The following is a 27,024-nucleotide window of genomic DNA, read 5'->3' on the forward strand; positions in this document are numbered from 1 at the left end:
AAATGACACAAATATAAAAATATGTTCTGCAATATATGGAGCTCAAAAACTCAAAAGCTGAACCCACTTGTTCTGACCAAAAGGTCCAGCTAGTACCAGAGCGCAGAAGGCTCTCTCTGAGCCTTCTGGCAGGTTAAAAACCCCAAAGATGTGGTGGCACCTTAGGAATCCCAGTGTCACCTGAAACACCGGCTACCCGTCTCCTATTGCCAGCATGTGCTTATGCTTGTACTGCATCTTGTTTAGCACATTTCCATGACTTTATGCTCTATTATTTTTTTTTCCTTCTCATACTTGTCCCAAAGAAGCAGCAAAGTAAAACTGAAAATGAATCCCAATAATAATAATAGAAATCCCTTAAGTCTAGTTAGCTTTTGATTAGCAAAGCCTTTAGAAGACAAGGGGCTGTAGCACAGGCACTGATGCTTTGGCTATAAAGTAAATGGCCGATGTGTGGGTCATATTTTTATGACTCTCTACAAAAATACAAGGGCTGGAAACTTGTATTATCGCTATTTAATTTAGTTACTTACTAAAAATCTGGGCACACTTTCATGGCTACCTTGCCAGCTGGTAGTAGCAGACTGACTTTGAGAACTCTCACTGGTGACCCGTATTTCCCAGAAAAAGCAGCAGGGATACAGCTCAGAAACATCCCTAATGCAGACTAATTTTTTAATTAGTTAATTTTAGGCCACATACTTCAAATTAGGTTGCCTCCTGCATTCGTGATTACTTTTATGCTAACACCTCATATTTGATGATGAACAGCGGATTTTTTCAGCAGTGACTACTGATATTTTTTGAGCAATAAAACATCTAACTATTCCCCTGCCCCTCAGTATACATGTACAGTGAGCTACATTCTGCCCCTAAGCAATTAATTAATACTAGAAAGCTAGCTACAGTTATTGCATCTCCATCTACTTTTATTTTTAAAATAACTCTATTCAATACACAGAAACCAGTTTTCAATCTTTGAGTACATAATTCAGATCAATACCCTACTGAAGTATTGCATAGTATGCTCACATACTTCATAATAACCTGTCAAAATCTAGCAACTCAAAACTGCTAAGCATTTTCTCAAAAACTATACAAAATACAACCAAAAAGTCCTGTCTATTTTATTCCACTGCCAAAACATTGCTCCTTACTGTGACTTTACAACTGAAGTTATGTTGGAAGCATTTTCAAATATAAATCGAACAATAGTGAAAAAATTCTTTTTGTTGGTTTTCCCACTTTTAGAGAGTTCATCTAATAGGCTTCCACTTACCTCTTATCCTGATTCTACAGCTGTATTAGAGGCATATCCTTGGACACAATACCACACTGCTTCATTATATAAATGCAGATAGTATTTAAACACACAGGGAGGCATGCATTGCACTTACATAACTAAGCACATTAATTGATCCTCAGCATAATTTTTCATGTACTGAAGCAAGGACCACACCCTGATGGATATTTACAGTGCTCTTTCAATTATTTCATATGAATATACTTAACACAGTTTCCTAAAAAGCCTTGCTTTTCATAAATAGACTGACAAATGTAAAACACAAGAAGGAAGGAAAAAAAGAAAATCAAGACAGCATGGCAGTAGCATCCATGTGTTTGAATTGCCCATCACAGGCACACATCCCTCTCTACTGACAAAATAGGAAAGGTACTGAATAAACATAGGGTAATGCTCTGAACACACCCAGCAGGCACCCTAATGCAGAAACCTTGTTTCTGTACTGTACCTGGGACTCAAAGCTCACCATGTGCACACTTCGGGATGAACATGCAGCACAAACTCTACAAGACTCTTCCAATGCCTGTTGAAAGAAAGCAGCCCAAAGCACCTGCCAGGGATCTTGGTGATTTCCTGTGTTCTCTCATGCTTTTAATTCCAAAGTTACCATTCATTAGTTTAATCTTTATGTATAAAAATAGATACCTGCTACCTCCCCACCAGTGCTTGGGAATCCATTCCCATAAAGCACTTCATCCATGTGGGCAGAGAAGTACCATCTGCAAGTTACTCCACTAACCTAAATGACATACTTTGAGGAGCACAGTGAAGGCCTAAGTAGCTAACTTAATCTTTCATTCAAATACTGTCTTTTCACTGGAGGCATCCCAGACCATATTAAAATCCCCAGAGGATATCTACAGTGAAGATGGCAATCAATGAACATTTTCCTCAAGGGCTGGCCTCATTTACTTATTAACTTCCTTGATACATATTACAACTTCATAACCTTCCATGACACACTCACTAAAAAGTGAATATTTTTCTGTCAAATCTTCTGTAGGCAGTATCAAACTTATTGCAAAGTGACTAATAGCAGAAAAGGCACTGATGACACAATGTCCTCAGCTCCCATCAATGTGCATATAAGTTGCATGTGCTATGTTGCAAATGATATGTTAGTTTAAGATTACAAGGCCTAGACTTCCATCTGTGTGTGTGCCGTAAAGCTACCCACAAAGTCCCGTGTCCTTGTTATGGACAGGCAGAGCCATGCATGATTTCTAACAAAAGTCATCTTGGCTTGTTACAATACCCTGAAGAGCAAGTGAAAGCAATTCATACATCTGCCTTCAAGCAGACTGACACAAGCCAACAAGCACTTAAATTCTCCATTTCATTATCAGGAATAAATGCAGTGGTACCAGATCATTCTACAGAAACTGGGTCTTGTTCTTTAGGAAGCATACAGACCCTGTCACCTGAAATTTGTTCAAAAGTACATTATCATTCCAAATCACTGTAATTTATAAATAGCAACTGGAGGTAGCACATACATAGCCTGAAACACAGAGAGATATTCAGCAGACAAAAAAAACCTGTGTAAGTACGTTATGCTCCAGTACTTCTAATAAAGCTTGATTGTATGCTTCCAGGCTTAAATTCTTTGTAATACCCAACTCCTAAGACAAAAGTTATCATGACATATAAACCAAAGAAGATTTATTAGTTTCATTCAAGACAGTATTTTGGTATTTTGTTAGTACCTCAAACTGTGTGAAACGTTTTCTACCTGATATCCAAAGAAGACCATCCACCACATATCCTGCATGGCATGAGAGCGATCGATCAAAGGACTGTACAAAGGTCCACTTGTTCTTCTTGGGGCAATAGCGTTCCACTGTAGGTAACACCTGACGCAATTCATTCCTGCCCCCTACCGCATAGAGGTACTCATCCACTGCTCCCAGCACAAAGTGTTCCCGACAGTTCTTCATTGGAGCTATCTCAGCCCAAGAGTTAGTGCGGGGGTCATATCGACAGGCAGTTCTCACCGCACAAGTGCGCCCTGTGGAGTGCTCTGCCTCTCCGCCAGCTACAAAAAGAAAGTCTCCCATGATAGCAACACAGTGGTGGCTTCTCCCTACAGGCATAGGAGCGAGCTCGCTCCAGTTTGCAATCCCTGCAATATGAACATTCTCTTGATCCACCGGATTGAAGTAGCGCAATTCCTTCACTTTACAGATTTCACGTTTTTTCCCACCAATAATGTAAAGAGTATCTGACTGGAAGCGAGGTTTTGTCCTTCTGGTTTGCCAGACTGGCTGTGCATAGACGCTCTGGTGGTAAGCCAAGGCCTCATTAACAAGAGCTGTTGCAGTTTCACTAGCTTGGACAAGAGGATGAGAAAGGGCTACGGTATGCAGTGTATTCACATCCATAAGGCCAAAGCGGACATACTGGAGAAGTTCATCCATGTACTGGTAGCGGCAGTTGTGTTCCAACCACCTCACAGCGAGCTAGATGTGGGGAGAAGGAAAGGAAAAACAAGACACCAATTATTTGTGTACAATTTTGTCAAAATTTGGTCTTTTGAAAACTGCTTGCATTCCAATACTGCTTGCTGTATACCTGCCTCAGTAGTGACATCTATCCATACATACAAAAAGCAGTTATGAAAGCACGCGAGTCAACATAAAATACACTCCTAAAACTCTATCTATAATATACATAAAAGCATTGTATTGCTCCAGTTCCCCTCAAGAATTTCCACAGCATTATCAGATCGTAATACTGCTATGCAATACTCTTGCGTGCAAACTGTTAGTAATGCTGTAGGAGACCACGAGATCGCAGCACCAAGCTATAGGAGCAATAACATAAATGTAGCGACTATGTGATCACTGGAGACCAAGGGTACACTAGAAAGAAAAGGAAGATTACCATTTGATGATTAGAAATAAAAGCCCTTTCTCCCTTCCATCTTTGATTCTATTTTTGACAAAATATTGAAGGAATATAACAAAATATGTACTGATTCCTTCAATTATTTTTTTTTCTTCTTCATTTATTTCATTCATAAAGTGGAAAGGGGTGTAAAGAGACCAGAAATTAAGCAGAGAAGAGGATCTACTGGTTGGGACTGACAGAAAGCACCAAGGAAAGACTCTAAAACTGTTCAGCAATTGCAGCTGGTATCAACAGCCAAAACTAAACATAGCCTTTAAATTACATAAAGTGTATCAAATCCAACCAGGTCTAAAAAGAGGCTAGGAAGGGCCTCAACCATTTCAAGAACTGTTATGTAAGTTATCATTGAAAACGTCCACTGATGAAGATACCCCAACTTCCTCAGGAAAACCATTCCCATGCTCAGCTATCCTCTCAGACAGATTTTCCTTTTACCTATGCAGGAGCTCTAAACCCTCCAAGATGTTGCCCCATTTTCCACCTTTGGTTTTATATTCCAGAGCTCTGGAATCACCAGACCAACCCTTGAAACTGATCCATCCATCCAGTTAAAGCAGTTTGCTACCTTCCTTTCCTCCTCCACCTCTGATGCATTTTAATGTGCATGTTTCACTTTCCTCTTCCCTGAATGAAAAAGTCTCTCAATCCATCTTGGGTCACCTGTTCTAAACCTCTGTTGTGTGGCTCACAATTCTCAGTTATTGAAAGAAAATGCCCTTCTTTCTTAAAGTTTGCTGCTGAAAACTGGATATGAACTTTCTCTAAAGGCTGTAGTAGTAGCGAATAGATTAGAAGGATCTCTTCAATTGTAACAATCAATGGCCATTCTAGTCTGTGCATCACTACACAAAACTGCCAGTGCACAATGATATTGCTGCTTCACATTTAAGCTTATGCCTGAGTATTATTCCCACCTCTTTTTTTTCTGCAGGACTTCCACAAAGTCTTGCTTTCTCTGTCATTACTGAATTCTACACTATTTATTTCAGGCCACTGCTCCAATCTGTCAAGATCATTTCTCAATCTTAATTAAAAACTGTTTGAAGACCATTCCACCTTCTGATTGTCCAAAACCATAAACTCTATATTATATTTTCATCCAAGTCATTAACAAAGATGTTGACTAGTTCTGGATGAAGACAGACTCCTCTACTTGATACTTAGTTTCATCCTGTCGAAGAACTTTTGGAGCAGGGGGTTCCTAATTAGCTGTGCAGTAACAACAATTTCATCTAAAACTTACTGCCCTGTACTGCTCATGGGAATGTCACAAGAAGGAGCTGAAGAGAAAGGCTTCTGTTGCTCATGACTTTCATATCTGTGTAGTCTATCAAATTTATTGTTGCTTCTGTATTCTGTCAGAGAGGGAAGCCAACAAACCAAACCCATCTTTTTAAGATTCATTTGAAACACTTTTTCTTCACTGTTCTATTCAACCCTTGTGAAAGAGAGAATGAGGGGCATAAAAAATTGCAACAGTAGTTCAGAGTTAAACATATTGAATTTCAAGATGTCCATTAACTATATGTGTTTAGACTTGCTAGTAAAAAAGGTGTTAATTAAATACATTTGAAAGTGTTTATGGACTTGAAATCATAAAGCATTATGTTCATATGTTTTAAGTCCAGCAGATACATGTGGCAAGTGTCTCCTACAGAGTGGTTTTAGGCAACTCCCTACTGCATGCCTTGGGCCATGTGAATCATTCCTCAAAGTCTTCAGAGGCACTTAGCTCTCATCATTAACTAGTCACTTGAAATCAAAGTGAAATTCCAGCTACCTTCATCATGATGAAGACCCCAACTGAATAAGGTGTGAGTTGCTATTTTAAAAGAGAGCAATTTACAGAACCTGATTTCTTATCTGTCATCACTTGCACCCAGCAGATTAGTTTCTTTTCCTTATAGTTCATGCCTTCACTCACATCTAAAATAGCATCATGGAAGTATCACCTGTGCTATAATGACAGACATTACAGACTCTTAGAAGGCATGCACCAATGCAAACATTTGCAAACTCCTGTCCTTTTAGAACAAGAGGTAATGGCCTCAAGCTGTGCCAAGGGAAGTTTAGATTGGATATTAGGAAAAAATTCTTTACTGAAAGGGATTTCAGGCATTGGAACGAGCTTCCCAGGGAAGTAGTGGCATCACTGGCACTGGAAACGTTCAAAAACCATGTAGATGAGGCCCTCAGTGATATGGTTTAATGGTGGACTTTGCAGCCCTGGGGTAATGGTTGGACCTGACGATCTTGAAGGCCTTTTCCAATCTAGTTGATTCTACAATTCTGTGATTCTATAAACCAGGTCTTGATAAACTTTGAAGGAAGTTTATCAAGGAAGGAAGAAAGGCTTTTGAAGGAAATTCAACCTTAATGCCTGTTAATATCTTACAAATTCATCCTCCTTCTTTCCTTTATTGTCCTCCCTCCTGCCCCCCAATACATAGTATATAAACACACAAGCAACACTACATAAAAACACACAGTATCTGCATTCATTTCTGCATACGGAGTGTGTGAAGATCTGCAGTAGAAGGTATGGATGATGCATTACGTTTTCTCTTCTCCATGAATTTTGGCAAAAGCAATTTGGTTCATACTGAGTTTGGTCTGCACTGAGAATATTCCTGGAGCTGTAAAATTGCTTCACTGAAACCAATAATGCTTAATGTTCCTCTAAAATCAAAGAATTTCTAAACCACCACAGCGATGGTGCAAAGTGATTCTGATGGCACTCATAGAAGATGTACAATCTATTCCCAGTCTTGAACCACAACTTTCTCCATCCTTTCCTACATTATTTCATCCCCACTCATCCATCTATCCTGCATCTTTACGAAAACTTTTGAATCTTTCAAAATTAAATTTATTGCAACTTAAAATTACAATTATTACAATCCTCTACATGCTGCACCTACAGGTACCTTTGGTCTACACCGGTTACACCTTTCCCTTCTGATAAGCAACTGCAAAAGGGAGGGTAAGGTGAATTCCAGGCTGTCTTTGGTGTAGGTTGCTACTGGCTTTTACCAGACTCCCCATCCAAGATCAGCCTGCAGTGGAGTACAGCATTTTACTATGTTGATTTAGAAAGCAGGGCTAAGAAACCTGCACATCACTGTATCACCTGGATGGTCTGTCAGCATTTGTTAATTGGTAGGGAAGTTCTACTGGATCTTAGGGAGGCGTCCGAGGAATTGGTAGGGAAGTTCTACTGGATCTTAGGGAGGCGTCCGAGGTCTGGGAATGACAACGAGTTTAGAAGCTCCTGTCCAAATCAGCTCATGCTCCTGTTTGCACAAAGTTTCACTACAGTATCCTGTGTGACCCACACCTAACCCATGGCACTACAGGGCAGATATAAGGCCTTGAGAGCTAAAAGCTATAATGTTTTCATCTCCTTGTCTTGCTATTGATAACAATGACTGTTACTTGATTTTAAATTACTTAAATTCATTTCGGGAAATTCCTTAAAAATAATGGCTAGGAATTTAAGCTACAAATGTAGGTATTTTTATGTATATTCATAGAATACATGACCAACTCCTAAATTATGAAACAACGCTATGGAACAGGTCATATAGTTTTAGGGACACTCAAAATGAACCTTAGGATTCTGCATTTGTTATGCAGCACACACTGTTACAGTGCTCCCTAGCAGAATGTGGTGGTTTACACTATGGAGGCATGGAAGAAAATCCAGTTATCTGTGTGGGTGATATTCCAGTCATTGGATGGTTTGGCAGCTACTGGAAGGCTGGAGAAGTTCAAAAGAAAGAAAATTAAGTTCTCAAACGAGTCTTTTGCTTGTGGTAGAAATAGTCACTGACAGACTGTAATACAATTCTAAATTTCCTTCAGTATAAAGGAGGGAAATGTAATTCTCATGAACATAATGAAGATTTTCAAACTTCCATGTAATATATCAGCAAACATCTGTATATTTATCAACACAGGTTCTACCACCTTTACTCGGGTTTTTTTTAATCTAGACTTAGAAACCTGGTGTCTACATATTCACCCCATCTACACACTAATTATAGCACCTACTTTTTAGCCTCTCTGGCAGTAGTGATTAGCAACTACAATCAGTATTGGCAAAATAAACTCAAAGCCATTATACACTTTATGACACTGAAAGGAAAGACATTCAGGCTTCTCTAAGGAGATACCAATAGCACTTGAAATTACAACTGTGTTTAAAACACAAACAAGCAAGCAAAAAAAAAAACCCCAACAAAACCAAAACCAACAAACCAACAGAGACCATCCACAATTCTGACGTTTAAAATATTTGTATCTCTGCTAAATAATTTACAAAAACAAGGAACGACTCCTACTCCTACTGCCATATAGGAAAATTCTGTTTAAACTGTTAGAAGCTTCTTTTCTATTAATTTTAATGTATGAGAGTGTGAGAGAATAGGAAGCTACAGCCTAGTGCTTATATCAACTTTAATAAATAATATATTTTGCCATATTCATCTTCTAAACTAAGTAAATGACAAAAGTAGACCCTCAGAAGGACAGGATTTTCAAATCAGATTAATTCTCTTATTCTAAAGCCTTAACCCAAGGGATTTTTCTTCTCCAAGGTTACATTACATTACATTACTTGATTTAGCAATGGACTACATTCTCAAAACAGCAGAAAACAGATGGGAAAAATATATTGTGGCACAGTTGGAGCATACTTCTAAGCACACCTGCATCTTGGATTGTGATTTCATTGCATTTCCAACAGCTGCTTCTGCTTCCAGCAGGGTACTTCAACAGTCCAATTCACACAGCCTCGGAATGCAGGCCTTCCTCCCCGCTGTTAATAGTGCATGTACCACACACATGCCACAGCCAGAGAGGACATAGATTAAAGCTGAATTAAGAGTTTCACTCCTTTTGAAGATAAGTAGTGCAGTAAGTAGTTACCTGATCTTTTGGGCTGCTAGCTATCCTCAGGTACCATGAAAGCCCAGCATGCCTGTGCCTTGCCTGTTCAGCATCCCTCTGCAATCCTTCTCATGCCACTTTGCCAGGAAATGTACCAGATCTTCACTTGACATCACAGCAAGTTTGCTAACCAGAAAAGTCAAGCTACTTTATGAGTACAAAAAGCTCGACATACTCATTTAGACTCAGGTTCACTTGGAAACTGCTTTAAGTCATAAACTCAGTGACAGGGAAAGTTTCTGTCCACGGTGCTCTGAGAGAAAATGCTCCTATGAGGTCTGTGAGAGGCAGGGGCCATGGGAACTCCACCAAAATTATCTTGGTCTGCTCTTTCATTGATGTATTCATGTTGTAGCCCCACAGACTGCAAAGGAATTACACTAGTTTATACCATCAAAGGTCCCTAATAACTGAGATGAAGCCAAAAACTGACAGTAGGGGAAAAAATTATGGGAAAAAATCAGGGGTTTTAAGTTTGGGGGTTTTTAGCAACAACAAATAAAAGGAAACATTAAATTTTATAAGGTTTCAAAACAACAAATTGTCATGGTTCAATCCCAGCCGGCAACCCAGAACCACGCAGCCGCTTGCTCACTCCCCCCATCCTCTTTCTCCTCCCGCTCCTGGAGGGATGGGGAGGAGAATCGTAGGAATGTAACTCCCACGGGTTGAGATAAGAGCAGTTCCATAACTAAGGTATAATACAAACCACTACTACTACCAATAATAACGATAACGGAAATAACAAGGGAAGAGGATACAATTCCTCACCACCCGCTGACCGATACCCAGCCCGACCCGAGCAGCGATCTGGGCCTTCCAGGTAACTCCCCCCAGTTTATATACTGGGCATGATGTGCTGTGGTATGGAATAGCCCTTTGGCCAGTTTGGGTCAGGTGTCCTGCCTCTGCTTCCTCCTGGCTTCCCCTCCTCTCTGGCAAAGCATGAGACTGAGAAAGTCCTTGGTCAGAGTAAACGTTACTGAGCAACAACTAAAAACATCGGTGTTATCAGCGTTGTTCTTAAACTAAAGCCAAAACACAGCACTGCACCAGCTACTAAGGAGGAGAAAAAATGACTGCTGTAGCTGAACCCATGACACAAATTCACACTGTCTCATTAAAACAAATTGAAATATTAAATACAGTAACATAGTGAAGATTCTCATTTTAGGAGAAATGACAATTCTAAATATGGAAACACAAGCGGAGGGATGTATTTTCCCGGACTGAGATCAGATATATTCAACACGTAGTATCAGATTTCTGTGTGATGATCTGATGATGATATATATACCACGGAAAGAGAAAGAACATTTTTCAACATAAATCTCACCCAAGCAGTCCTTCTGTGCTTAACATAAGCAAAAGCGTTTCAGCCCCCCACCCCCCCAAAAAAAATTCAGATTAATATCTTTGTATCGTTAGCATACTGGAAAATGCTACAGAGCTGCTCCTATTGACCAATCAGAGAGTCATGAAAGCAACACAATAGCTACAGCAATCACTTTAGGGCACTAAAGAACTTCAAAAAGCAAAACCTGGACTTAACTAGTTCAGTATATGAACACTAGAAATATGTATTTTGGAGCTAAACTTGCACACGATTTGTACCTTAGCTGTATTTTATCTAACTCAGCAAGCCTCAGGTGTTCCAGACTGGAACCTCTTGCAACAAAACTGCTGTCACCTTCAGCTGGCTACCGTCAGTACGACTCGGCTCTTCAAATCTCAAGTCCAGGAGCAGAATATATGGATAAACCAGGACATTCACTAAAGCTCTAAACCAAAGCCCACTGAAGGCTATGGAGGAAATTCCACTTTTTCAAAATAAACGTGGATTTCCGAAGGGCCTGAATTTGGATTTCTAAAGAGTCTTAGTCCTCCTCTCTCTCTTCAGAGACTACAGAGACAAAACCTGGAGGGTTTAGGATGGTTATTTAAGCATCTTAAGTAAAGTGAACCCAGTTGGTCTGTATCACCCATTTAAGAATAAAAACATATGGGTGAAGAATTGTTGCTGAGTCAAAAAAAAAAAAAAAAAACCCACTAAACCAACTACACACACACACACACACTTTTTCAAAGCCATCAGTTGCACATGAACATTTTTAGAAGTTAGTTAGTAACCACATAGCAGAGTCTCCAGACTCTCTTTGCAACTGAATCAATCAGGTACAGTTGTGGGCAGCATGGAAAAATAAGTGGCTCAAGCCCAGATGCAGGAGAGCTTTAAAGATAGAAATCTTTTTCTTCTTTTTATTTTGAATTAAAAATGTGCATAAAAATAAGACTCTAATGAGCTGCATGTAGAACAATCAAAGTTATGAGGTATTTGCATTTCTTTTGCACCTTGAGCCAAACAACTACAAAATTATGCATAGGATTCTCTCAATCTGAACACAGTAAATATTAATAATCTCTGAATCAGCAATGAAATACCTTTTGCCCCTGAACCCTGAAGAGAGACTTTCCAATTCAAAAAGTTGTAGTACAGTGACTGAGACCATATTTACAAGGCACCGAGCTGAGGCATACGTGTGCAGCCTGTGAAAATAAAGCTCTGCCACCCCCCACCCTCTTTACACAGAGACATTTTAAAATTACCTGTTTGTCAGTTTTACAAATGGTTGTCTACATAAGCAGCCCCCTGTGTGGCACTGAGTTAGCAAGCACGCATGCTTTCATTTGCACATTCTGATTTTACAATCAGAATTAAAACATTTGCTCTGTTTGGGGTGAGTTGATAAACAGGCACTTTTAAATTTCCTTTTTTTTTTTTTTTTAAATGTGAAAAATGAAAGGAAAATGTTCCTCTAGATGTATTGTGCCTTTGGGCTCCATTTGAGGGAAGGGAAAAAAGACAGAGAAAGCTACTGTGAAGGTCACAGAGTGAAAGAACTTCCTCAGGGCACAGAATAAATTAAATCCCAAGGAAAAAATAAAATGTGATTTCCAGACTGTGAGGCACAAACTCAAAATGACAATGATTGACAGCCAAACTATATCCGTGCAATATCAAAGACTGCACGTTCTCATTTACCTCAGTGTAGCCAGCAAGCGCCCATTAAACATCCGTCTGATGCCCAAATTAACCTTCTTGGCAAACTGAAAGAGGCACAAACTATCATAATCAACCTTTCATTATCACAGCAGCCTCTAGTTAAAGGGTCAGAATAATTGTGCCATCAGAGCCCTGATTGTTTTCAATCAACAGACGACTGGAGTGACAGCTCAGTGATGGAGTAGTTTGATGAAACCGCACCAGGCCTAATCAGAGCAGATGAAAGGAAGGCATGATTGGTGCAAATGAACAGTCGTGCCTCTCTTTTTCATTTACAATCTGAAATTACACTTAAATTTACAGGGTTTTTTCTCCCTTATGAGTACCTCTGAAAGAATGTTTGACTTATTATGAGTTCTGACAGTGCAGAGTTATAAAACACAGGTAGGGTTTTCAGCCCAGGCTTTAAGTGGGTGTTTGGCATAATTTTAACAAATTCACTCTTGAAAAACACAGAATGACTAAAGACTTCCAATGACCTAACCTTTCAGTGCTGTTTGATTAGCAGAACAATTTGTCACAGCTCACGTTCTTCATGATAAGAGAAGATTAAAAAAAATTGGGCAAGGATCTCTTGCAAATGTTTTCTCTTAGCCAATGTATTTATTATGTTACTGCTCTCTTCTTTCTCTCTCTCTCACACACACACACAAGAAAAGAATTAAAGAACAGTGCTTTAATAACCCTTTTTCTCTTAGAATGAATAATGGAATCCAAGCAAGGGATTGTTTGGAGATGAAAGCAGAGACCAATTATCATGCCACTGACAGCATCAATATTTAGTTTTCTGGTGGGCTGTTCATTCCCACTTTTTAAAGGATGGGAAATTAATCAATCTCACTAGGTGTTTCTTACCATACTCATCAGCACAGAATCAGAGTGCCTCACAAATTAATGAGGGGGAAGGAGAAAAAAAGTTGGGAGCTGCTGAGACATTTGGAAAGAATGGAAGATTCAAGTTTCCTGCATTTCCTCACCTACAGTTCACTTCTCCCAGCCTCACCCAACTCCAGCCACATGGCTTCCCATCCTCAACGATGACACTGTATGGAAAGTGCAGTAAATCAAAAGAACCTCTTTGTAGCTCTGAAAAAAAGCAATGAAAGACAAAATATGCATCCTTCCAGACCCAACCACAATCACTGATATCCTGTCACGGACCCACAGCTTCACAGATGGACAGGGTTTGGAGGACAGAGGGATCAGACAGTAGGCTCAGGTAACAGAGAGGGAAGTCAAGTATAAATGAGTTATGACTTCAGGAAATACACAGCCCAAAAGGAAGATCAGAGAACCCAAAGGTCCGTTAGATATGAAGAGTGAAAGTGTATGTCCCCTGACCTCTTTTTAGTCTCTGCAGAAGTTGCAGTGGATTTGTCCAGAGTACTACTTTAGGAAGTTCTTAGTCTGGTAAAGAAGCAGTGCTATACCTCTTGGTTGGGAGTTTTGCTGTTTTGGGATCCACGTGATAAGACAACAATTTGGAACTTTCAGAACACCAGCCCTGCAGTCTGTAAGCCACATTCCATTGATCTTCCAGCACTGAGTAACCTGCAGCAAGCAGAGCTGTTGGCCAAAGTCTGTGTAGCAGCACAAATGATGCCTTTCATGATACTATACTGTGATTAAAATAGAGGTACATAATGCAGCTGTATTAATAGCAAATATTTATCAAAATTAATGGCATTAAAATGATTCAAAATGTATTAAAAATACTTCTCAATTTTTCTTAAGTGCTGGTAAAATCCATCTTCTTAAAGCATTTAAGCCATAAAGCATCAATCACCAGTTGCCTGATTTCCTCACAGGGCTGCTAGGCAAAGATATAGTCCTGTACAGTCTTCAACAGGTACAAGGAACCTACATGTCTTTGGCAGATTTCTTAGTCATAATTAAACAGCTCCATTAGTGACAGTTTTAATAGATATATTTCCACTTCAGAAATTTTTAATAAATGGTTCCACACAACATCCTTGTGAGGAAGGGAGGAATTCTTCATCCCAAAGACAAACTCTCCACCAACCAAATATAGTCCGTTGCATTCTCAATCCAGTACTTTTCTGCAAGCTTCCTTCCTCCCTGGTGCCACATAAAGGTACTGACCTTCCCAGAAGGGACATTATTTTATAAAAAGGTTGTCAAAGACACAGTATTAGTTTCATTTTTTATGTAGGTGTTTCCTATGAAACACACAGGAAAAAAAAATCAGTTTTACCATAAGTTAAGAACAGAATGTATACTTTTCAAAACTGTATTAATTCCTTTTACACACCTTATGCAGTGCATTTTACCATTTCTTCTATTTTCTGGAAATGAGACAGAAATCTACCTAGAAGACATTGACTAACCTCAATTAAAACATTTCAGCTTTTTAGACTTGCAGTAACATAACTATGATCAAAAATCAGCTTTACAAAAGGCTAGCTGAACTACATTAATATATACCATTATATATGGTAATGAATCATACTATATTAAAGCAAAGAGTTACTATAATGGAAAACTTAAACTTTTAATCTACTGAAGCTCAAAGTGAAGTAAGGTAGGGACAGAAGGTAAACTCTCAGCTGTTGTACATTATCACAGCTCATGGAAGTTTGCCATTTTACACCTTCTGGGGAATCTGAACTTCAAAATTATATAGCACTTTCCTTCCAAGTATTTCAAAGCAATTTATAAGCAGTAAAACTTGAGCTTCTCCAGGAAAAGTGTACATTTCAACCATTTTCCCAACATGGGAACTAGGAGAGAGAAAAATTAAGTGATATGACAGAAGACAGCAATGGTACAGCTGACAAACAAAATCTTTTGTCCCCTCAAGCTGTCCACAACAGATTCTCTTTACTTAACTACCAAAATCCTGTAGAGATTTCTGTGCTCTGTGCCACAGAATGAAGCCTAGTGAGATGCAAGTATCTGAAACTGAGGACAAAATGGATCCCTAAATATCATCTGACAAAAGTATCTGAGATACCTTTGCAGCTGAAAAGTACATCTCTATATGGGCTGCATTTTTAATTAATCTTATTGGGGCAGCAAAGACCAAACTATCCTGTACTATGCTTCAAGAGAAGTACATTCTTACGTGATCAGGTTCTCAAACTATGGAGTAGTTTCCTTTACAGTCATTTGGAGCTTCTCTACAAAGGGAGATCTACAAATGTACTTTTTACACCTAACTCATTCTTCTGCTGTGATGGAAGGAACAAGCAAGGACCAGCACAATCCCTAGGAATGACACTCCATATGTACAACTGTGTGTTTAAAACCTTTATGAGCTCTGTGCGTTCCCTACTGCAACATACTTTACAACTACCCCACTACTGACAACCACTCTATTTTCCTATGCACTGCAATGATTATCTCACCTGGGAGTGTGCACAAATGAAATAAATGAGCTGGAATTGATCACACTGGAAAGGCTCTACTTACTCCTGCAATCAAAGTAAATTTTATTTTAACAAGATCATCAAAACAGAGTGTGGAGGGTGAAAGTCTATCCAAAGCAAAGCAATAAGACCAAAACATGGCACTCAGAGACAGAACCTCACTTTTTCCTTTCAAACAATTCAGCCATAGACAGTTAGAAACAGGAAGCAAGCCTCTCCATCATAAACATTCCTAAAACCTATGGAGCCTAGTATATCTGCTTCTTTTTAATAATTGGGTCAAAGGGCAAGAAGCTCCAAGGTAACAACTTCTTGCCATGCATCTTCTAATGCACCACAAAATGCTCAAGTTGGGACCTTCCATCATTTGTCACAATGGTCAAACCACCATTGCTAGGTGCTTTATCTTTGCCAAGTTTTTCTGAAGCTGCAATGAACAGAAGCTTATCTCTTCATAAACACAGCTCTCTAACTAGGGCTCCCAACTGTGACTTGATTTCCACTTAAGGAGATCAAAATTTGTGATGGCATTTCTCTTTTCTCAGACAGAGTGAGGACAGAGCACATGGGAGATGGAAGAAGAGCCACTCCTCCCCTTCCTTCCCCAGCAGCCATCATTTAAAAATCTAGAATTGCTCATTTTTATTTTTAGAGGAAACATTCAGGCTGACATCAAATGCACTGAAACTTTACATAGCCACATTTAGCATTAAAATAACTCACTGGTACATAATTATAAGTGGAAATGACAATCTTTCACCATCCAATACACATAATTTTTATTGCTATTCCTCTCTTGTTATTTTTCCCCCTGAAATATATTTTAGGAGTGGCTCTCTGCGGAGACAGGAATATAAACGCTTTCATCAGTAAAAATTGTTACAGAACGAAATAGGCACAAAATCGACAAAATTCTATAAAAATGCAATTCAGCTATGTAGAAATTAGTCTAAATGTTTCTTGAATATGGAAAGATTCCTATTCCTTTCTTCCCTATTGTTAGGGTATAATTTTCTATGGATTTAACAGGCAAATCCAACAAATCACATAATAATGTATCATTTTCTATAATAATCTTGACAACAGCTATACAGGACTTGTATGTCATTAATACCTTAGGTCACACACAAAAATGTGCATCAGAGTACATACTCTCCTTAGCTGGTTTATATATTCATACACTCTCAGCATGCCAAGTTACTATAAAATCACTGAGGTCAATTTTTCCAAGTGAAATTACCAGGTGGGTTTATGTTAGGTTTTTTGGTTTTTTGTTTTTTTTTTTAAACAAGTGGTATCACCAAAACCTTCACAAGAACTTTATTTCTGTTTTGTTCTAGTTTACTGTTTCAAGGAACAAACTAAGCCCTCTGACAAGGACAGTGTTTGCTTACCCTTCTGGCTCTCACAGACAAAAGCTGTCTGAGTATCCCCTACTCTCTCCCAGCCACTTCACCCCTGCAGTTATCAAGCATTAGCCACTGAAGCCTGCGTTACACATTAGTAAAACTGATTCTTCAACTTTGAACTGCTGCTGGAACCTCATTTTAACATGGATGAGCCCACTAATATTAACTGTGGGAACACTTAGGCCTTTTCCTGTCAGCAGACAATTTACTTTTGCCTTCTCAAATCCTATGAAGAATGTGCTTCAGAGGACAGCATGACAACAAAGTTACACATGTATTTTAGGAGTTGGTACTTCTTCTGGCTAATTTTTCACAAAAGGGTATTTTTTCCCCATTGCTTTTTTAAATACAAAAAGAACAAGCAAGTGTACTAGCTGAAGCTCACTCAGCTTTTCTGAGAATAGAATATTTTCCCTTTCAATCAAATAACATTCTCTTAATTATGTCAATTTTATTGACTTTGATTTAATCCCCACGTGATGGGCTTCAGATTAACACAGGACTCAGATTAATTTTTAAGTGATAAGTTAATTTTTCAAAATCAACTAATTGTCCTAAGAATGGTATTAATTTTAAAAAGTGACTTAAAGACTTAGAGCCACATTTATAAATGCATTTAATATCCAAAATGTATCTTATGAATTGGGAACATCAGAGCTTTACTACTACTAGATTAAAATAAATGTATGTATTATTTAAACTAAAACATCTGAAGCAAACTGAAACAACTGCAGCTGCTAAAAGGTGAACCTCATGAAATTCAGACCTCTATGGTTTCACACAAACGTTAAAACAGGCTCCACCCTAAAGGAGCAGCTTGAAAGCTTTTCAGCACAGATTCTCACTTCAGAGACTGTGATCCTTCCTTCTGTCATTACTATCCCATACAGACCTCTAGCTTGGAAGCCACTTCACAGCAAGGCTTCTTAAGATCTTTCTGACAAATGTATTTGTTGTAATTTCTTCTGTTTCTCTCTGACTTGAAGGAGTCCAAGGTGATCAAAGGAATGTAAGGACCCCTTTGCCGTAAGGCAATGAAACCCCCAGCTCTGCAGCTCACTCACACGTCTGGAAGGTGCCAAGAGTTGCCCTGTTGGAGTAAGCAAGGACATGCACAGGTGTCCTGCTCTCAGGACAGAAGTGATAGCAAGGGAAAACAGCTAGTCATATCTCAGGAGTCATGAAGAACTAATCCGTTTATAAGCAGATCTAGACCTACAAGTGCAAATTTACTTCATCTAACTTTACACATTTAGTTTAGGTACTCAACCCAAAACTGGATTCTAGCTATCTTAGCATATTGATGGACAAATTGTACCTGGAATCCAGTTTTCTTTCTCCATCTTCTTTGGCTCCATAGTTACAAATAGAGTAATGCTACCAGCTTCAAAAGGAAAGCTTGTTGAAATACAGAGCTGGGAATTCTCAAAAAAGCTTTTCATTTTCTATTATTTTTCACAAGCTTAAATCCATCAGAAACAGTGTTAAACAGCTTTACTTGGATTTTGAATGAGTAGAGGTTACTGACACTGCTCTCTGAATGGAAGACATTAAAACAGTAACAACAGACCACCTCATTTGATCATGGTATCTGTGGGTTTTAGACTTTATGTTGTTCTTTAAGCTGAAAATGGAAGTAATGTATATTTCCAATAAAGAAAGGCTTTCACAACAGCCTGAGAAACTTACTTTCATGTAACCACATAACTGTGTATTAATACGATTATACTTCAGTTAATCTCCAATAGATCAGTGCCACAAAGAGCATAACAGTCAACACAGACCTCACCATAACAGACTAATTCAAATGCAGAATGCAGTATCCCAGAAGTGATCTTGCTGTGTGCACACCTTGGTGCCCTTCTTTGGCTTTCTAAATCAAAACATACATCCATTGCTTAGCTGCAGAAGTGACCTAAATTCAAGAGCTGTGGGCACAGCAGCCTTCCTAAACACTAGTGGGATGCTCTGTGCAGTTCTGAAGTTAATCTGGGACAAATAAGGCAAGGCAATATTACTGTAGGACACTGAGACAAAAGTAATGTCCTCCAGTAATTCTCTATTGCTCAAAGCAGTAGCAGCAAAATAATCAAGTTTTCTGATTGGAACTGACATGTATCAAAAAGAAAATTAGAAGAACACACAGTTGCTCCTAACATAAACCTAGTTTTAATAAAGAAAATCCCTTTCTATATTGCTATACTTGATAAATAACAGTAACAAGATTAGCTAACATTCAAGAAATAATGGGCAGAAACTTTCAAAAGTTCAGAACAAAAGCATATATAAAGTTCCCAAAACTTTACTGTAAAGGACAAGATTAAGAGCCCATTAGATTTCATTAAGACAAAGGAGGAAGGTGTTTCATAAAGCAAGGGGACAGTGCCAACAGAGGCAGCATTCATTTTCACTGTAAGCCAAAATGTCATTACTATTACAAATGATGCAGAAATTGTATCAGGAAAAATGTGTGTGAGCTGAGCACATCAGTGGAGCAGAGCATGAGGTTCAGCTGCATACATCCTCTGCCTTGATCCACCATAGCCTGCGTGAGCCCTGTCTAGTCTGCAACTCCAGTGCACACTGATCTTCTTACAGATCCTGCGCCACAGATGCCAGCATGGCCTATATATGTAATTCATGTCCTAACAAAAATGCCCCACATGCCTATGTTTATAAAAATGAATCCCACACAAACAGTCCGGAAAGACTGTAAAGAATATTACTATTGCACACAGTCAATTCAGATGAGATACCTGTGATTATGAAGATTAGCCTTAGGAAAAGGAAACCTACATTCTATCATAGGTTATGTTTTCACACTTTTTTATTTGAGCAGAACTACGTAATGTAGCTCACAGCTAGTCACGATACACAGTGTAACCACCACTGATCCAGCACAGCGGATACTGAGATTCAAGGGTGGCTCTCTGGCACTTTTATGTAGAATACTCATAAAAAGGGTACTAAAAAAGGGGTAAAAACATAGCAAAACATACACAGGCGACATGCTAATTTTCCCATATAGCCTCACCAATTCACCTCGGCCTTCATATGATCAAACTCCTTTTTTCCCTCCTATGCCTCTCCTGATGAGAGGTTGACAGCCACATTTTAATACAGTGGTTTTCTGCTTAGGGTAAATACTCACTAGGGACAGGCATTAGACCACCAGACAGGATATCAGTTATTGCCCAAGAGAGCATTTATGCTTATTTCTTGAACAGTGAAAGGCTAATATACTGTTTAAATACATCGTTGATTACCGAGATGCTTTTACTTCACATACTATTTTATGTCATTACTTGTTTTGCAGTAAAACTTAAGCTCACATTTAGCAAGGCACTTAGTCCACATTTCATCAAAACACACACATACCCCTGAGAAACATGAATTTTACTCTCTCCATATTAAAAATTGCTCTGTAGAATCAATAGATTGACAGCTAAAAAACCCAACAAGATCAAGTACTGCACTGAAGGAATGGCAAGCTTGTACTGGAACACGACAACCCACTTTAGAAACTGCTGTTCTGCATAGGAAACTGCAGGCATCACTGGAGACGTATGGAACATGTCTGTGGGCCTGCCTTCAGCAGAGAACTGTTCCATCGTAACAGCCTGCTGTAATGTGTACGCTGCACTATTTTCTACAGTAATTAACCCTGTAGTAATGAACCCTGTGGGATTTCTGCTGGAGAATACTTTTGGTCCTCCACAAATGCCACCAAGAGATTCAAAACGGAGCTCAAAGTAAGCAAAAGCAGTTGAAAACGGGGCACTTAAAGGATAAACAGGACTGTAATAACTTGAATTTACACATTTATTATTTTTATCAAATAGATCCTTAGCAACTCCTATTGATACGTAACACTAGTCTTCCTGTCTTATTTTTCTATTTATTCAAGCAAAGATGCTTCTATTATACAGAGATCAGAGCCTGAGTCTGCATGTCACATCCACAGTAACAAAAAGAATAACTAGTGCGACTCTCTCATGTGTGGAACATCTACTTTATAAACACAGTTTAAGTTCACAAGCTGCACACAAGGAAGTGAACAGGGCTGGAATATCTTGGGAGCTTAGCCCTGGAAAAGACACAGCATAGTTGCATACTTTCTAGCTGAATAAACTACTCATGCAGATTTATCAACCAATTTTTCCTAGATTGCTTATCAGTCAATTACCAAGAAACCGAGTCACACAGCAAAGTAAAAACAAACCAAATAAACAATACAACACCAAGAAAAACCTTAATTTTAGGAGATGCATTAGCAAATACTAAAACTGATCAATCCTATAAACACATAACCAGGAGCAGAGAAGGAAGAAACTAGTCTGTAGTGATCTCATGTTAAGACTTTTTTTGCCAATTATGATTCAAAAGCTCACTGTGGATCAAGTGAATATTTAATAGAGTAGCATTTGACAAATGTATAGCTGCGAGACAAAATGATCCAGGTGATATTCCTATCTGTAACTATTAGTATGATCCTTGAAATATGAATACTTAAGCCTCATGATACTGAAGTTTTTAATAACAAACATGATAAGGCATAACAGTAATACAACTAAGGCTAACAGGTTTTTACTTAAATCTTTGGCTTGGTTTCTACTTGCTAAGGTTCCAACAACAACCCTCTACTGCTAGATTTCTGAGAACACATTCTTTCTTACAGGGTTGGTTACTTTTTCAATTATCAAGGGAAGGAATTAATCTGCTTCCTTAAAGTAGAGCCAATGAGCCTTTCTAGTAATGGCCAATTAGAAAAGATTCACTTTCCACTTCATGATAAACTAGACATTTATGGTTTTGTCATGACTGCCTCCTGTGGCAAAAAAAAATACATGCTGCACAGCTCATGATAAAGAGGAAAAAACACAAAAGAATTTGCTTTTTTCCTCCAACTTCTTCATGGTTTGTCTTTGGTTTTCTTTTTTTTTTTTTTTTTTTTTTTTTACATAATCCTTTCTTCCATGTTTTCCTGCTTTAAGTTTACTCACATTTTAATGCAGCTGACAAACCATATGTTTCATACATATAAAACAATATTTCATAGTCTCACATGCTAGTAAAATGTAAAAACTCAATGTGAAAACAAATCTTATGTCTACTAATAATCATTGTTACTGGTTTAGCCTAGATAAAAAAGCCCCTAATGATGGGGGCTAGTGAATTGCTCCAATTTCACAGCCTATGGAGGTTCTCTGGTGGGCTTTCTTTTTGTTGATCTTTTGTTTTAAGAAATATATCATTATATACATTGTCTATTGTCTTCGCTAAAAATAAGACACCAAAAAGTTTCATAAGAATCTTAAAAGGTAGGAAAAGGAATGAACTACTTAGTTTATCCACTTTACCCTGCTTTTTGGAAGTAACATTTTTCTTTCTGGAAGAATCAAAAAGAATTATTGTACTACTCTAATCCACATCCTAGTATAGTTAACACATCCTAGGATGTGTTAATCTGCATCCTAGTATATATGCCATTAATATTCCTGTTTAACTTTCTCGAGCTTGGGTTTTGCAAGGTTACGTTTCATCTTATTCACTAAAATTGGGCAACTGTGAATTGGTCTAACAAAAATCCAGAATGTACCAGATATGAGCTGCAGTCACTTCAGTTTAAATCACATTCAAGCATCGCTGTGTACATATTCTGATACATTAAAATAACTGTCTTAATCTTTACGTGCATTAGGATCAAATCACCCAGTAGACACTAGGAATTTAAACTAGTAAAAATACCTGTGCTCTGCAGGCAGCGGCACCCTTTCCAGCTTCTCTGAGGGAAGCTTTAATTTGTGCTTAGGGCTCCATGGGAGCTCTACTAGCAAAGGTGCCTCGGGGACACACTGAATTTATATCGCCATAACATGCACACGTGTGTGTGCAGGAGGCCACACTAGTCACAGGTACAACAGACAAATCAAATGGTAGGATCCCCCCATCAGCTTTTCTATTATCTGCCCCACTTTGTGCCAATTTCCTCCAGCTTCCCCAACACTACTTGCTTTGCTGTTCTTCCTTAAGACATGGGATGGGGATTTGTCAAAGTCAATGAGCACTTTATTACAGTGAGAGTGCTCAGTAATGAACAATTCAGCAATTTAATGAGATTCTGTAGATCTGTCTCCAGCCTGTCCATCAAGTTTCACTTCTATAAAGCACCCTGACACTAATCCTCTGGCATACCCAATCTTCACCCTGGGCTGCATATTAGATTCTTCCATGGTATACTGCATTACCACTATAACCGTAGCAAAAATGATGAACTTAACTACACTTGAGGCAATATAGCTGGTCTGATTTGATTTTCTTCTATTGGATTGGCTATGAGGGAAATTACTTATTTACAAAGATAAAGCCAAAAAAACGGTTTCTTATTGCCTTCTGAATGCCTAAATTGGTAAATATTTATGTGTGTCTTTTAATTCATTCTGAGGACCTGTAATATTTATAAATACACATTTATTCCTGGTTGTACAGACTGAATTAAAAAGACACATGTACTTTTCGCCTGCAGCAGGAAAGTAGTTTAAAAAAATTTTTGGAACAGCATTAGTAACCTTTAGAGAGGCAATTATGAGAACACTTAAATGGACAGTGTGGAGAGTTTGTTGTCACTCGGAAAGTAGCGTATTACCTACAAGTATCTCTCCTGCAACAGGAACAGAAGCTTTGTCATATCTGCTTCATGAAGTGTTCATTGAGTGGAGTGCACACAATTAAGAAAATTATGTCTGAGTTCTTCCTGTAGGACAAGGCAATGACACAAGTTTTTAAAACTCCTACTTCCCAAACATTGTTTCATCAGTTTACAGAGAGCATATTACTCTGGATAGGCTTGCTCATTACTGAGCTGGCACTAGGTTATACTTGTATCGCTTTCTCCAGCAACTTTCCTGGCAAAAGTATACCCAAGCATATAGCTAGGAGATCTCAGTGACTCTGCAGAGAAATTAGGATAAACCCCAACTGGCAAATCAGCCATGCCTCATATACGAACTTGTACATCAGAACCTTGATAAAGGGATATGAGCTAGAATTCCAGAGTATCGTGCCTGAAAAACCCAAACTAAACCCACCATTATAGTTAGTGTGCTGCAGGTTCTGTTGTACAGACATCCTCCAGAGACTAGGACAGGAAAGAGGGTAACCTTACATTAGTAGTTGCAGAAAATATAATCTTTGTAAAATACACTATGAACTGAAGCCTGAAAGTTTTGAGAACAAATATGCTAGTTACCAGACTGAAGGGTTAAGTTACAGCTACATACTGACTTTGTAGTTTGAAGAGCTCAACTTCACTTTTTTGGGTTTTTTAAGAATAAATATTTTGCTCCTGCATGACATTATTCATCCACAGAACATGAAGTGCCCCACTTCCGGAACTGAACTGCTTCAAATTCACCAGGTGAACACACATTTTACGCTTTGAAAGAAAGATGGCATATAAATGAAATTATTTGCTTAGAATAATCCAAAAGATAAGTAGATAAATAACGGGGATTGAAATACACAGCAGTCCTCTTGGTTGGACCAATATAACCCAGTTCCTAAAAAGAAAGCACAGGTTTCTTTCAAGCAAGTTACATTCTACCTTGAAATACCAAACATTATACTGATTTCCTTCCATTATATCATGAATTGCAATTTGTACAGACATATGATGGGAAAGTTTCCAAGGATAGATCTTGGTTTACCTTTTATGTTTCTCTTTACAAGTTGCATGATTTTTGCATATTAGGTTTCTCTCTCACACACACACACACACATACATACTCTAAAGGTCACAACAATAATGCTTTTATTTTACTAATATTCTACTGCTAGCAAGCTGGCCCTTTTTTAGATCCAGCTTTTTAAAAGCAAATGATCACCATCTCCAGCTTGTTGATGCAAATCTTCCACTGAAGGCTCCACTCACCTCTGAGCAGAGCAGCCTGTGTGATGATTCTCTAATTTGCTTGAGAGAAGTCACCTGTGGTGGCCGAAACAATTTAAATGACAACCGAAGTTACACAGCTAAGTTTGTCTGAAGTGAACAGGGGAGAGTGCAGAAGCAGGTTTGCCACCAGACTTGTGGCACTAGCCACACCAGGAGCAGTGATAACTGAGTTACATGCATCAGCTTTCTCTTCTCACCAACAAACTTGGATCTAGAAGAAAATCTCTGGCCATATCTGAGCAACACAAGCAGCAAGACAAATTTCTCTTTCAAACAAATTAATTGCATTAACACAACACAACATTTTTTGAATTTCATTTAAAGATTTCCCTCAGTTGTTATTCACAGTTTTTGCTCAAGTGCTTATTCTCCCTCGAGATTGCTCCAGGGTTTCAAAACAACAGATTACTGCTATGGTTTATAGAGTATCACGCATTCTGCTTATTCACTAGTCTCCTTACCTGCCAGATTTGTTCTTCACTGAGTGAAGTGAGTCTATCACTTTTAAAAACCTCTCGAAGGAGACAGTATGGGAGTGCCAGGACTTCTTCAGGATGACTCTTCAATAGCTCAGAGAGATGTTTTACTAAGAAGTCAACGACTGCATTCTCCAACAAAGTGAGGTTGAAGAGGTCTGCAAGCTTATACAGGTCCAAGTAATTAAAACTATTTAATTCCTAAAAGGGTGAAGCAAACAAAATAAGTCTCACAAAAAAACCCCAAACAAAGCAGAGAAGAAAAATTCCCACAGGTCTCAAATAATGAAAAAAGGTTATTATTTTGGAGCTGTGGAGAAGGCAGGCAAAATAACTTGAAATTAATTAGCACAGTCTCATTTTAAATGTATATACGTTACCAGTGCAAATATATATGCAAATATATATAATAGTACTAATTTATATAGCAGCTGCTAAGGTTATATATATGCATAAAGCATCTGTAAGAAATATGGATTAGTGCATAATATAATAAACCAGTATGATTTACAGTGTATGACAAGAGCTTGCAGCAGTTAACAAGTGGATTAAAAAAAAAGTATTTGTTAACTACAATGGTTTGTTACAGAGCAATTGTTTATTATTTACAGTTTTGATTGAGCTAGAGCACCTGTGTAGTCCAGCTTCTGGTTCCATGAAACCTCCCAAAATATGAGATGCTGAGCTACATTTTATCACATACAAATTTATCTTCAGTGAGCAAATAAACCTTTTTTTTTTTTCCTACCACTGACATCAACCTATAGTGGATGTTGGCTTCATATACTTTCTGTCTCTCTTTCTAGCAGCACAAAATCCGCAGAGACAAAAGCTACAGTGACTCAGGGCAGGAAGTTTTTTTCCATCCTGGTAGCAGACAACCTGTATCTACAGGCTATGTTTTCAACTTGGCATCCTTCCTAAATTAGTGTCTGGACAGCTAACTACTGCTGTTCTAGAGCATACTGCTGCCTTCAGGGGAGCGGCCAAGAATTCCTCTGTATTAGAGAAAAGTACCCAGGATGTCTCAGCATGTTTACCAATTTTCTCTGTTCTTGCTGTATGCTCACACCTCTCTTCCTCTCTCCTCCACAATCCTGGTTTTCATCTTCCAATTTACCGCATTGCTCCCTATCAGCTTCCTCCTCCTTGACCAGCTCCACATGTGAAACTGACAAGAAGTCTTGTCAGTTTCACTTTGCTGGTTAGTTAACATAGGGACTAGAGCAGGAAAGAGAAACAGACTAAATTAAGTCAATTTCGCTTTCACTGCTCTGCTGGATGGCATGGCAGCACCAAATGAAACTGACAAGAAATCTTGTAAATGTCAAATGAGCTGCGCGGCTGGCAGATAGAGCAGAGCAACAGGGAAGATGGGAAAGTGCGAAGAGAGGGTTTTTTGGAATGTTTTATGGACTACATCTTGAACGTGTGAATTGGGTGGCTGTCCCAATGACTGTGGAGCTGTTTATGCATATGCAATGGAGAGTGGAGAAAGAATTTTTTTCACCTGCTTAGAGGAGTCAGTACTGGAGGAAAGTGAATCTAATTCCTGGGGAGGCTCCTGCTTGT

At 38.6% G+C, this 27,024-nt stretch overlaps 1 protein-coding gene across 1 annotated transcript in view; it reads right to left on the bottom strand.

The window, feature by feature from the left end:
* Positions 1-26,673, bottom strand: part of KLHL32 (kelch-like family member 32) — a gene marked incomplete at its 5' end in the record, with an annotated part of 40,715 nt that extends 14,042 nt beyond the window's left edge. Inside the window, 3 exons of the mRNA XM_010015690.1 lie at positions 3,036-3,762; positions 25,438-25,653; positions 26,573-26,673. Coding sequence (XP_010013992.1) covers positions 3,036-3,762; positions 25,438-25,653; positions 26,573-26,673 — 1,044 coding nt within the window. The remainder of the gene's footprint in view (positions 1-3,035; positions 3,763-25,437; positions 25,654-26,572) is intronic.
* Between the last annotated feature and the right edge of the window lie 351 nt (positions 26,674-27,024).

The sequence above is a fragment of the Nestor notabilis genome, unplaced genomic scaffold (assembly GCF_000696875.1).
Source record: "Nestor notabilis isolate BGI_N333 unplaced genomic scaffold, ASM69687v1 scaffold11435, whole genome shotgun sequence".
Lineage (NCBI taxonomy): Eukaryota > Metazoa > Chordata > Aves > Psittaciformes > Psittacidae > Nestor > Nestor notabilis.